Source organism: Nelumbo lutea, chromosome 1 (assembly GCF_056320005.1).
Source record: "Nelumbo lutea isolate HS-2025 chromosome 1, American lotus-T2T, whole genome shotgun sequence".
Taxonomy (NCBI): Eukaryota; Viridiplantae; Streptophyta; class Magnoliopsida; order Proteales; family Nelumbonaceae; genus Nelumbo; species Nelumbo lutea.
This window is the reverse complement of record NC_142684.1, coordinates 115479639-115492844: the sequence shown is the minus strand read 5'-3', so window position 1 is coordinate 115492844 and position 13206 is coordinate 115479639. Positions and strand designations below refer to the sequence as shown.

The 13206-nt window shown below is 37.9% G+C and overlaps 1 protein-coding gene across 3 annotated transcripts in view; it reads right to left on the bottom strand.

Moving 5' to 3' along the window:
- Window positions 1-12175, bottom strand: part of SUVR5 (histone-lysine N-methyltransferase SUVR5) — a 38766-nt gene extending 26591 nt beyond the window's left edge. Inside the window, exons 1-4 of one of the 3 annotated variants that reach the window (XM_088978967.1) lie at window positions 11796-12175; window positions 8835-9390; window positions 7365-7667; window positions 7174-7284 (exon numbers count right to left, since the gene is read on the bottom strand). In XM_088978967.1, coding sequence (XP_088835093.1) covers window positions 7174-7284; window positions 7365-7667; window positions 8835-9320 — 900 coding nt within the window. In that variant the 5' untranslated portion in view covers window positions 9321-9390; window positions 11796-12175. Of the gene's footprint in view, window positions 1-7173; window positions 7285-7364; window positions 7668-8834; window positions 9391-11289; window positions 11497-11795 lie in introns of those variants that run through there. The other 2 variants (XM_088978975.1, XM_088978982.1) reach the window with 2 other exon arrangements.
- Between the last annotated feature and the right edge of the window lie 1031 nt (window positions 12176-13206).

Here is a 13206-nt window from a genome sequence, read left to right as displayed (position 1 = left end):
AGTGTCATGGATCCTGAACAGGTGTGTGAGGAGGAAGATTTGAGGAACTCAGTCCTAATAGGAACATTGGGGGTGGATTTAGGTAGGAGAAGTGAAGGCATTTTGGAGAATCCTAATACTGACTATTTCACTGTAGGGGAGTTGAGAAAATCAAGAGGGTTGGGCAATGGGCAGCTTGTTCATGTGACCAAAGTTTTCCATTGTCTCAAGGAAGGGCTTGTTGGGGACGGTCCTTGTTGCAGATTCAAGAGAATTTACAAGAGGAAGGGGTCGAAAATCAAGGTTAGAGGTCAGAATTCTTTAAAGGATAGAGGTGGAGCTAATTCTTTGGAAGTAGGCTCAGTCAATAAGGCACCACATTTAGTTTCAATTAATCAAAAAATTGAAGTCTCACCAGGGAATAAGGGAGAAAGAAATAGTATAAAGTTTACTGAAGAGAATGAAGGTGAAGAGAACAAAGTTGGGAAGGAGGACGTGGAGGAGGTGACTGTTGATAGAATGGGGAAAGGTGAAAGGACGGGAGATTTGAAAAAAAAAATTGTGGATGCGAATGTTCAGGTTGAGGACGAAAAGGAAGACTTATCAACCTTGAGGTCAAAATCTGATTCTAGAACAGAGACAGCCTTTCTGCTGAATAAATCCAAGCCCAAGAAGAACTTATCCTGAGTTCAGTGTTATGAATGTAAGGGATATGGACATGTTATCTCACACTGTCAGAAGAAAATTTTTTGTACCTACTACAAGCAACATGGGCACATTATTCCTGAATGTCCTACCCAACCAGCAAAGGGGAATGGTTCAGGCTCTAAGAAGAGTCAACATAAGGCTTTCCAGACAACAATTGAAGGTGCTGATACGGGGAGTACAACTTCAGCAGGAATGGATGAAAATTCCGGAGCCCTTACAGAAGAAAGAATGCGGCAACTAGTATCCTCAGCTATTTCCTCTGCATTTTCAGCCATAGGTCTCTCTGGTGAGTCATCCTATTATTGTTCCTCTCCTAGTCACTTATGGATCATTGGTTCCAGGGCCTCTAACCATATGACAAGGGCATACACTGATCAATCTGTGTTCTAAAAGCGCAAGGCACAAAAAAGGCACAGAGGTCAATTTGCACCCAAGTTGTGCACCTTTTTGAAGCAAGGCACAAAAATAAAAAAAAATGCTAAAAAATCAAAAAAAAGTCAGAAAATTCAAAAGAAATGCCAAAAATTCAAAAACAAATTCAAAAAATATTAAACATAATATTAATAAAAAATATAAACTTAAATTTTAAAATAAATGTTTTAAAAAACCTATTATGTAAAACTAAAATACATAAACATAAGATGTAAAGCATATTCAAATGAGATTTTAAAAATAAAATCAAGCATATGAAACATTTTCAAGCATATAAAACCTCTAATCTCTTTTTTCACTCAACTACATTACTTCAAGTAGCTAATGTAATGTAAAACATATTACATTCCTTATTCTACAAGCCGCCTTTGTGCCATGCCCCTCGAGGCAAGCCCAAACAAGTCCATGTTAGGTGTTAAATTCTAAGTTCTCATACAAAAAAAGTAATGAAGTTATAATTTTAATTGCTTTTTAAGAAAATATTTTATTATGATGAATGAATGAACAACATTTGCAAATAGGGGGTTCTTGGAGCCCTCAGCCCAACCGCTATATTCAAAAAAAAGTAAAAAAGCATCAATTTTTCAAAAGGTGCACGCCTGGGCTGAGGCACAAGGCGCACCAAGCATGCGCCTTTTGAAAGGGCTGCACCTAGGACCTAGGCGAAGTGCATACCCTAAAATGCACCTTGCCTATGCGCCTAGGCACGCCTTATACATCACTAGTTAAACCCAAATCTTTGAATGAACATATCATTACTGCTAACGGAGAGAAATTAGATATTGTTGGATGCAATGATTTGTCTTTGTCTACATCTGTTAATTCCTGCTTTCATCTACCTAAAACTTTCTTTGTTCCTAAACTTACAACAAATTTGATCTCAGTTGGTTAGCTAGTTGAGGATGGTAACATTATTTCATTTTCCCATGATGGTTGTTTGATACAAGACCAATGCACTGGGACAGTAAAAGGGAAGGGGCGTAGAATGGGTCGGCTATTTGCCTTGGAATTTGAAAAGACACAGAGGCCTTTTTCCACATCCTGTTTGCTTACCACTACACCTAGTTTTGAAGTTGTTTGCAGAAATAATGTGGCATTTGTGGCATAGGCGACTTGGTCATCCCTATGCAAATAAACTTGAGTTTTTGTTTCATGTTGGTTTTTTGTCTTCTAAAGCTACTTCTTTTAATAATGTTGATAAAAATTGCATTTCTTGTTGCTTGAGTAAAAGCCATGTTTTAACTTTTCCCTCTGTTATTGAGCATGCTTATGTTCCTATTAAACTAGTACATAGTGATGGTTGGTCATCTCCAGTTGTTTCCAAGTTGGGATATAAATATTTTGTTACATTTGTTGATGACTGTATTCGCTTTACCTGGTTATATTTCTGAGAAACAAATTTGAAGTTTTTTCTACCTTTAGATCTTTCTTAGAAAAGATCAAAAACCAATTTGATGCAAACATTGGGGTTTTCCATTCAGACTTGGGGGGTGAATACCTTGATGGAGACTTCGAAAATTTTTTTAGAGACAATGGAATTCAATCCCAAAAATCTTGTCCCGGCACTCCACAACAAAATGGAGTGGTAGAGCGCAAAAACAGACATATCTTGAGCATAGTTCGAACCCTTCATCATGATTCCCATGCTCCTACTTCATTCTGGGTGGAGGCGGTCAGCACTGCTTTGTATCTTATTAGCATTCTTCCCTCATTTGTCTTGCGTAATACCTCTCCTTTTCAAAGCTTGTTTCATCCTTCACTTGATTTTTCTATTCTTCATGTATTTGATTGTGCTATTTTGTTCACCTTCCACCACATGAGCGCACAAACCTTACTCCCCAATCAGCAATGTGTGCTTTTGTGGGGTATAGCCCTGATCATAAGGGCTTCCTTTGCTATGATCCTCAGTCACGTTGAGTTCGTGTATCCTACATTGTTAAGTTGCCTGCTACTTCCATTTCAATGTTGTACTCTTTTGATTCTGCAGGTTCTTCTAATTCACCTCCTCTTCCAAAATTGCTCCATGTCTATTCTAGGAAGAGGCTAGCTATTTTGGCTCCTATTGCTCTGCCCCCTTCATCACCAAAAGCTGATCCATCAAACCTAGCCACAAGTTCCTCTTCTTCTCTTGATCTTATAAGTACATTTACACCTATCGTTGATCCCCAACCATCCTCTGATCCCCCTTTACGCCGTTCATCTCGTGTTTCTCGCTCTCCTAATTGCCATAGATTTCCTTCAAACCATAGCTCATTCTCGGTTGTTTTGTCTATCACATATATTCCCACATCTCATTGGAAGGCTATGGTTGTCTCGCATTGGAAAGAAGCCATGGATACTAAGCTCCAAGCCCTTAATAATGATACTTGGGACATGGTACCTACCCCTCCAGATGCCTCTCTAATTGGAAGCAAGTGGGTATATTCAGTAAAACTCAATTCTGACAGAAGCCTTGATAGATACACGACACATTTGGTGGCACAAGGGTATAAGCAGGAGTATGGGATAGATTATGATGAGACATTTGCCCTTGTAGCTAAGATGACCATTATTCGTCCATTGTTGGCTATATCTGCATGTAAACACTTGGAGATTCATTAGATGGATGTCAAAAATTCTTTCTTACACGGAGACCTCAAGGAAACTGTTTATATGAAGCCTCCACTAGGACACTACAATGGTTCTCCTTTGGTATGTCGACTTAAAACGTCCTTGTATGGTCTTAAACAAGCCCCTAGGGCATGGTTTGAGAAATTTCGTTCAATGATCATAGATGCAAGATTCATCCAGAGCCCCTCAGATTATTCACTGTTCATATTGAGACATCCCCAAGGAATCACAATATTACTTCTGTACGTGGACGACATTCTTATCACCGGTGATGACAGTCAAGGTATTTCTTCTCTGAAACAACTTCTTAGTTAGGAAGGACCTTGGTCATCTCACTTATTTCTTAGGGCTAGAAGCTACTCACTCTTCTCGCAGGTATTTTGTTAATCAACACAAGTATGCAATGGATCTTGTCAATTCTGCAAACCTGAGTGATGACAAATAGGTTGACACACCTCTTGAGATGAATCTGAAACTTTTGAAGGATGATGGGGACCCTCTAGCAGATGCTACTCTTTATCGACAGCTTGTTGGTAGTCTGATTTACCTTACCATGACACATCCCGATATCTCTTATGCTATCCAAGTGATCAATCAGTTCATCTCTTCTCCTCGACAACCACAAATGACAGCGGTTCTTCGCATTATCAGATACATCTGTGGAACTCTTTCACATGGCATTTTCTTTCTTGCGTCTTCTCTTGGCTTATCCACCTATGCAGATGCTGATTGGGTAGGATGCCTAGATACTAGACGTTCCACTACTGGTTGGTGTGTTTTTCTTGGTTACTCTCTCATATCCTGGAAGTGTAAAAAGCAACCGATTATTTCCAAGTCCTCTGTCCGCAATGAGATTATATGGCTAAGAGCCCTCCTTGATGACCTTGGGATCTCCTTGTCATCTTCAGTTCCTGTTTATGTTGATAATGTGAGTGCTATCAAGATTACATCCAACCCTGTCTTCCATGAGCGAGCCAAGCATATAGAGGTTGACTGCCACTTCATTAGAAATCAGTTTTCTGCTGGAAACATATCTTTGCCACACGTGTCTTTTGCCCTACAGCTTGCTGACTTATTCACAAAGGCTATGACTCGTGCTTGCCACCAGTTTCTAGTTGACAAACTAATGCTCATACCTCGGCATCAGTTTGAGGGGGGTGTAAAGACTGATTTATGTCTCTTACATCTTTCCTTTTTTGGCTCTTGGGACCACTCTTTTATGTTGTAACTTGTGTACACTATTCTTTTGTTTTATTAATTTTTGTAAGAGAAGGACAAATCCGTCCTTTCCATAACTTTGTACACTTTCATATATAAGTTAATCTTTTCTGGGCGTGTGACTCACCAGAACACATCCTTTCATTTTCTAGTGCTTCCTCTCTGCTTCGAACCAAGTTGATAGCCTACAATCATCTAACTTTTCTTTCATAAAGAACATAACACTTGGAATTTGAGAAATTGTTTCAGCAATAGGAAGAAGAATAGTATAGATTGATTTAGGCAAAAGATTAAGCAATCAACCCTCCCAATCAAATTTATATTAATATGAACAAATTTACAAAATACCTGAGCACATTATCACTCACACAATACCACCCCTCAAACAAGGCCCCATGCTGTGTATAGAAAATATTAATCATGCCCACCTTGTTGTGACTATCTGCAAACTTGGACTTAACTACACCTTTAGTTAATACATCAGTTAGCTGATTTTCAAACCCTACGAAAGGTAGACACACTTAGCTGTAACTTTCTTCTAGATAAAATGATGATCCACTTCAATACTATTGGTCCTATCATGTTGTATAGAATTATCTGCACCATTGTTTGTCACCTTGTTGTCACAATAAAGTTTCATAGGACGAACTAAAACAACACCCAACTCTCCCACTAGGATTTTCAACCACAACCCAGATGCCACACCATAACCCTGTTATCAGCTTCAGTACTTGAGTTTTTTTTTTTTTTTTACCAATAACACTTTCATTAGATCATCAGTAGAAAATTTACAAGTGGAAGACAAACACACTTATCTTCCAAGAGCCACAAAGAGCTTCAAGAAAGGAAAAAAGAAAAAAAAGACACTAATGTTACAGCTTAGCCCAAAATAGTGAATCCCTTTCTGCCCCTTGTTTAGCTAAACCGTCAGCTAGGGAATTAGCCGATCTTTTAATCCAACATGTCTTAACTTCCATCTCCCGCACCAGCCACTTGAATTTCCTCCTCTCATTATTGTACTTCCATAAACCATTTTGATCTTTAGTCAGCCACCCTATCACCACCTCTGAATCCCCTTCAATTATGAGTTTGTTGATGTTCAATTCCTTAGCTTTCCGGACTCCTTCCATAACTGCAAAGACCTCAGCTCTAAGGGAGTCACCCACTCCATATGGGCCTGAAAACATGGCAGAGATGAGCCCATTTTCATCCCTAAAAACACCCCCAATCCATGATTGTCCCGGATTTCCCCTAAAGCACATTAACCCATCCAAGAAACCACATATTAGGTTTTTACCTGAAGTAAAATGCTTGTCAATTGTCATCAGTTGAGCCAGCCCAATTTGCATTTGAGTAGGCTTTAACCTATAGATGACTGTGGTAAGAATAAAGAGTTCCTTTCCCTAATGAGCCACTTTTTTTACATGATTGAGGACTTCTCGTCTTCCTTTATAGTTTGTAATCAATACAATCATTTTTACCACTTATCAAAAAAATGAGCCACTCAATGAACAAAGTAGTGGTTCAGACATAAAATCCAACTTTTTTTATCAGTAACCAACAGACATAAACTCTAATTTCTGAAGCAACTCTAAACTTCCACTACTAATCTTCCAAAATAGAATAGAAACTAGAAGACCCAAATCCTATCACCAACTGATACCATATAAGCAAAATGGTCATGACTCTCTTAAAACACATTAAATTCACTAGATCTTGGTCAAGTCAGATAGTAAGGGTACAAATGAAGTATATCTAATGACACCAAAATCAAGTCAAATGAACAGATTTTCAACCCCTCCCCCTTCTGCATTATAGTACCAACAGTTTTTTTATTGTTATTATAGTACCAGCAGTTTTTTTGTCTAATAAAGAGTAGAAGTCTCTAGGTGTTTTTCTTAATTCACTCCACCAATAAAGAGAAAGTATATTTGCATGAGAAAAAAGATGCAAACATGCTGCATAACCGTAGATATGTAGTAGGCATTGTAGAATGCATAGGAAAAAAAACTCTCCAACAGATTCCACATGGATATTTCATTGCAAGCCATTCATTAGGGAGTTTGTCATCTAGAAGAGTTAAAATGCTCTAAGTATTTCAAAAGCTTTAACTCTTCAAATGGAAATAGGAGCAATTAAAAGCACACTAATGGAAAGACAAACAGACCATTACTATTTTCAAAAGACTAATTATTGATCAAAGCAAATTCAAAGAAGGGAATTTACACTCTGAAGCTTCAAAAGCATCCTTCCAAGATCAGAATAACCTTTGCAACGAGAGGCCTCAATGGCAAATTCTTTCCAGGCTGTCACTTTGCGAGCACTCTCTACCACAGCCTGATCAAGATCATCAGAGAGAAAAAAACATAAGAAAGAAATGTAATAAAAGAAAAGGAACCTTGACCACCGATTCTTACCTCACTATGTAGCTGTTCGCTTATATTCAGCATGGAGACAGCAAGCTTTTGCATGATGAAACGGCGTGGAATGGTCAAGTCTTTGACCATTTTCACACCAGCATAATGTGTTCTATGAGCAATGGGCTCGGGGAACTCATGGATTGAACGGACAAGTTGCATGTCTGCCCAGGAATGGTTCCTAGTGCGGGGGAAAAATACCACAAAATATTTCTTTCTATCATGAGTAGGCTTTGCTTTCAATGTTGATAATGGACAATCAGCTCTTGCACATTGGAAACCTGCTTGCCACTTCCCTCTCCACTGTATTTGAAAGAAAAAGAACCGTCAAAGTGGCAAGCTCCCTTTTTTATTAGAAACTGAGATTCTTCTAATTATGGACAGTAATTATGAATGTCTAAATGCTTCTATGCAGCCCCATAGATAGTCCAGTACCTTCAACTTATCCCCTTACATAAATTTACACTTTACAATTGGGTCCAAAAGATTTGATCCCTATTCACCTCTCATTTGGCTAAGGCATTAGCCAAACTATTTGCCAATCTTTTGTAGCCACCAAGTTGTGACCTCTAGATTCCTAGTCAGCCATCTAATTTCTTTTAGTTATTGTCTATAACACCACACAGCCCAATCACTCTGTGTTAGCACTCTGCCCTTTTTTTATCAGCAAAGAAGAATTTTATTTGAAATTAGAGTTAAAAAGTGTTACAACTTTGTGTATGGGGTTAGAGCTCCCACACTATTACATATTTCTGTCCCTCCTTACATTGCAGCCCAAAACAGTTGGTGCCTCAAAGCCCCCTGTTTAGCAAGATAATCAGCTAGCCCATTTGCACTCCTTCTAACCCATTTAAATTCAGCCTCTACCTCCCTTGCGATCTTTTCCACTTCCCTTATCACTTGTTTGAAAGTCCACGGGATAGTTCTATTGTTTTTAGCCCATTTGCACTCTGCCCAATTTTGCCCAATGAGTTGAAAATTAAGTAAAAAAATAAAGAAATAAAGATACACAAGGCATCCCCCCAATGCAGAATCTTCACCAACAACACAAAAGTAATTTATACAGTTACACCTGGGCTTTGAACTGAAACTTCTCTGGATCATTTTCCAAACTTTGTAACCAATGAAAAGAAAGGCACACACTGCATTGTCACTATCATCTGATAAGATCAACTTAGCAAACAAGATCTCCTTGTGGGTGATGTGTGGAAGAGGTCCAGCCCCTTGGGAGTGTGCTGCATGTAAAGGTAGAGTTTTCTCATGTTTTAAATGATTTATTCTTTTTGATTCCAATGCAAGAAAGCTTCATGGATGCATCACTAATCATAAAATATAGGTACAAATGCCAGAATACATGGTTGAAATATCTAGCTTCCATTTCACCGTTTAGGATACTAAAGTGGATAATAACATATCAAGGTCAAACATGGAAAAAATCTGGAAATACAACAACAAAACAAAAGTAGATACCTTCACCCATAAAGGCACAGTTTCATCTTCTTCTGGACACCCAGCTTTTGGAAGATGAGATTCTCCCTCCTGGGTGCTGCTAGGTGGGGCACCTTCAATCTTATTCATAACGACATGTGGCTTTTCAGAAGCTAGGCAAGATTCTGTGCTTTCCTTTTGTTCATTCAATTCCCGTTGAAAACCATGGAAGTTACTAAGTTCTTGCCCGTCTTCCTTATGTTCATAATCTAAAATTCCATTACAAGCACCCTCTGAAGCAGGTGGTCCATCTCCTCTCCCTTGATCTCCATTTGATCTATCTTTTTGAGACCCCTCTGCACTGGGTACAAGGTCACCCGTGTTATGCATACAGACAAATACTTGAGCTTGTTTTCCCTGTTCAAGGCAGTTCAATTCTCCACCATATATAAAAGTTGTTACTGCACTCCTTTTAGGGCAATTAGATTCTCCAACATACTGGACATCTGAGCATGAAAGCACTTCCATAACTCCACGCTAATATCTCAAATGCCATCAAATGTCCAACTTGTATGAGATTAGGCTCCACTAAGCTCCACTGCTCACACAAAACTCAACCCAATAGAAATGTCAGGTCAAGGATGTAGGACCAAACACTATAGGTATTTAAGCTATGGTTTCAAGAACAATTTCCTTTCACTTGACTTAATGGCACAATGCAATACAATGCCAACATTAGCAAACAAAAATATAAACAGAAGGAAATATCATATAGCTTCAGATAACATCATAAATCTTCTGCATAGAATTTGAGTGGACTAGTAATATATCCCCCTATAAATACAAAGATAATAGCAAGATCCAGAAACTCATGATTCGGTAACCCACATAGAAGCAAATAGCCAGTTTGATGCAGTATAAGTACATTTAGGTTGGTTTAATAATAACCCTTAAAGGGCCTTTCTGTTATATGATTCATGCAAATAAAGTCAATTTGATTGGGACCTAGGTCTCTACTTTGTCATTCCTTTGGTTTTTCAAGGGACTTTCTGTTTAAAAAACGTACTAAAATACGATTTAGTCTCAGTATTTAAGACCTATTTAGAAAACTGAGTTTATTTTCTATCATGTGTATGTTAAAGAACCATTAATATGTGGATTAATTGACTTCAAGTCAAACTGAGTATATTATCTTATGTACATAGTTGGAACAAGGCTTAGATAATGATGATGATGACTAATAGTAATATAAATATCAATACCAATGCCAGATATTAGAGAAAACTTCTACAAGACTAGCAGATACTCTCTTTAATTTATACTATTATTCTCTTAATTCCAAACAATATATTTATTTATTTTGTCAGAAAAAGAAATATTTATAAATGGCATATCTTAACAAATCTTACCATAGGAACACTGTATCATCAAAACTTCTATTGGACAATACAAGTATGAAAAAAGATACATCAATATAACTAAAATCAGAAAAAAAAAAAATCAGTATAATGCTCATATCCATATGTGTTTGGATTTTTAGAAATGAATAACCAAATTTCAGTTTACCATACGAATGCTCTTATTCATGTTTATGTTGGGAATCTCAGGTGTCACTTTCACAATACAGGTAGGATAAAAAAGCTCCTTTCAATCCCCACATATTAATTTGAATAAGATTCATATCCCTCTTTCACACATCGTTTAATTGCACACTGTGTTTCACATGGCAGGTACCAATACCTCAATATGGAAACCATGGTGCATATCCATGCCTAGAACTTCTGAAGCAACTAGAAGGGATTGCATACATAAATAGCATGTCAAAATGGCTATTCTAATTAACAACTCAAATTCCGCAACTAGCAACAAAGAAAAATCGCCAGCTGTCAAAATGAACTTCATCACTCTCCAAACACCGTTTAAATTAAAGCTATTAGAGATAACAGAGATCTTGTAGTTTGGATATCAATAATTCGATGACCTCAAACAGTGTGCAATATGAATAGTAACACTCATTTATCAGAAAAAAAAAAAAATAGTAACACTCTGAACATATTAATTAGAACAAGTGAACATACAAATAACAAGAAGTGTTTATCAATATCTTGTCTTCTTAACAAAGTTGTTTTCGACAAATCAAAAAGCACCAAGTTAGAGCTTTAACGAGTGTTTGCATACAAAGATAACCAACCAACCACTGTGCCTATCAAATTCTCCGCATATTCTAACAAATAAGCCCATTAAATGAAGCATTCCAGCTTACTGCATTAATTCCTAACTGGAATCGTGAACTACACCATTCATGTCGGTCTTATACCATAATCATCCAAATAGCAACCTAAATATGAAAGTTACCGATATGGCATAAAGATGAACCTCGTTCTTTTACATGCATCGTCTTTCTCAAAATCTGGTAAACTAAATAACAAAACTCTGCATTATTGTTAAATTTTCTAACGAATAAGCATAACAAAGCAGGTATGCAACAGTCCCCCACCATTTCCAAATAACCCCTATGTCGCAGTTAGCACGATCCAAAACCCCTAAACTCCTATACCCCGATGATAAAAACCATTAAAAATCTTCAGAAATAAACGCTGAACGAGAGTTACTAGGGACCCATCTATAGATCATCAACATTGTAAAGCACGCTTCAGACTAGATTCAGATGTTACATCGCAAAAAAATATGTGGGTCCAAACCCAGAAATCCTTAATCAAAGAAACCCATTTCCAAAAACACGATGAAAATCCGAAAATACTCCTAATTGCGTTAATTAGACCATCCAATCAAGGATGGGTTGTTCTATTACACCCCCCCCCCACCCCCAAAAATAAATAAATAAATCCCCCCTAGCTTTCTGTTAGTTTTTTTCTCATTGGCTCGTTTTTGAGAGGGGAGACGGGAGGGAGGCACAGACAATCACTGTACAAGGTTACATGCACGACATGTCTAAGCACGCACACACAGTAGTAGTAGATGCGAGGAATGAGGGTAATGTACCTTTAAAGAGGGGAAATAGAAAGAACTTTGGGACGAAGATCTCCTTTGTCCATGAACGTTGGTCAGTGAAATTGGTGGTTTTATGATATCCTCCTGTCACTAGCGCTAGCTAATAAGAGATTAGAGATGTCACAACTCACAAGCTACCAGTTTTTTTTTTCTTTTTTGTTTCAGGTGCTGTTGGATGTATAGGTTGCGATGTGGGGGGTTGTTTGATGGGGGTACACAACCACGAGAGGTGCCCACTCCTACTAGAGAAAATTTGTGGTTTTCTTGAGCTTGTTTTTGTTGTTGAATTGCCTATTGCTAGGGAGGGATCCAAAGACCTGTATCGGCCCCCCGTTCTAAAGCTGGCTCTCCCCTTTATAAAGCTAAAGCCTAAAGGTTTTATCCTCCTATCCTATGTTTCACCAATTTTTCTAAAACGACGGATCTGCATCTCAAATTTGCAGTTTTTTTTTCCTCTAGGTTATCAATAAATTTTCCTTTTTCTTTTCCACGGTCTTTTGGGGAGACGTAAAATAAAATAACAATTTTGAGCATGGAAAAAAGCAATGCTGTAGTCTATGCATCTAGATTGGGTCAAATGACTCGAATCTAGGGCATATGGTTGCATAGTGATTACTGGGCTCCAAACGATATACCAGATTCACCGTCTTCGGTTGCACACGGTAGGATTTGATCCACCCCGTACGATTTGTAACGCAGGTAGGATGAGAAGGCCAGAAGCGCGGACAAACTAGAAAAGCATTTCATAGTTCATACCATTCATGTATTTTCTTTCTCACGTGCACGCATAAGCCACGTGCAAAGAAAAAGAAATAGAAGAACATATTTAAGATGGAAGACTTGAAGTATCGTATCAGGGTTGGTTCGGATCATTCGGATTGGTCCAAGTTTCGTGTTGGGCCGGCATAGGCTAATTCAGGTCATGGTTGACCCACGAGCCAGATGGGTCGATGTTCAATGATTTTTCACCCAAAATATATATGGGTTTAACTGTCCGGTTCATGCTGTTTAATCATCTGGGTCAATGCCAATTTGAAAACGTTGGCATTAAAATTTGAAAATGGGTGATCCAACCCAACCTTACCCAAATTCTTCCCGAGTTGGATCGGGTCATGTCACCTTCTAGTTTGGGTCACTATATAAGGGACCTAACCCACTTTTCGGGTTTGATCGATTGCTAGGTATACATATAAAGGGAAGCAAAGCTCAGTTTGGAAGGAATACAAATAGAAATACGTAAAGTGCAAAACCTTGTACTTTGTATGTATTTGTATTTGTACTCTTTCCAAACTGAGATTAAGGCTGTGTTTAGTTGCAATGCAAATAAAATTGCATTGATGCAAAATCATGTCATTGCAAATTATTTGAATGTAAATTTTGACTTATTTTTGTTTCAAATTTT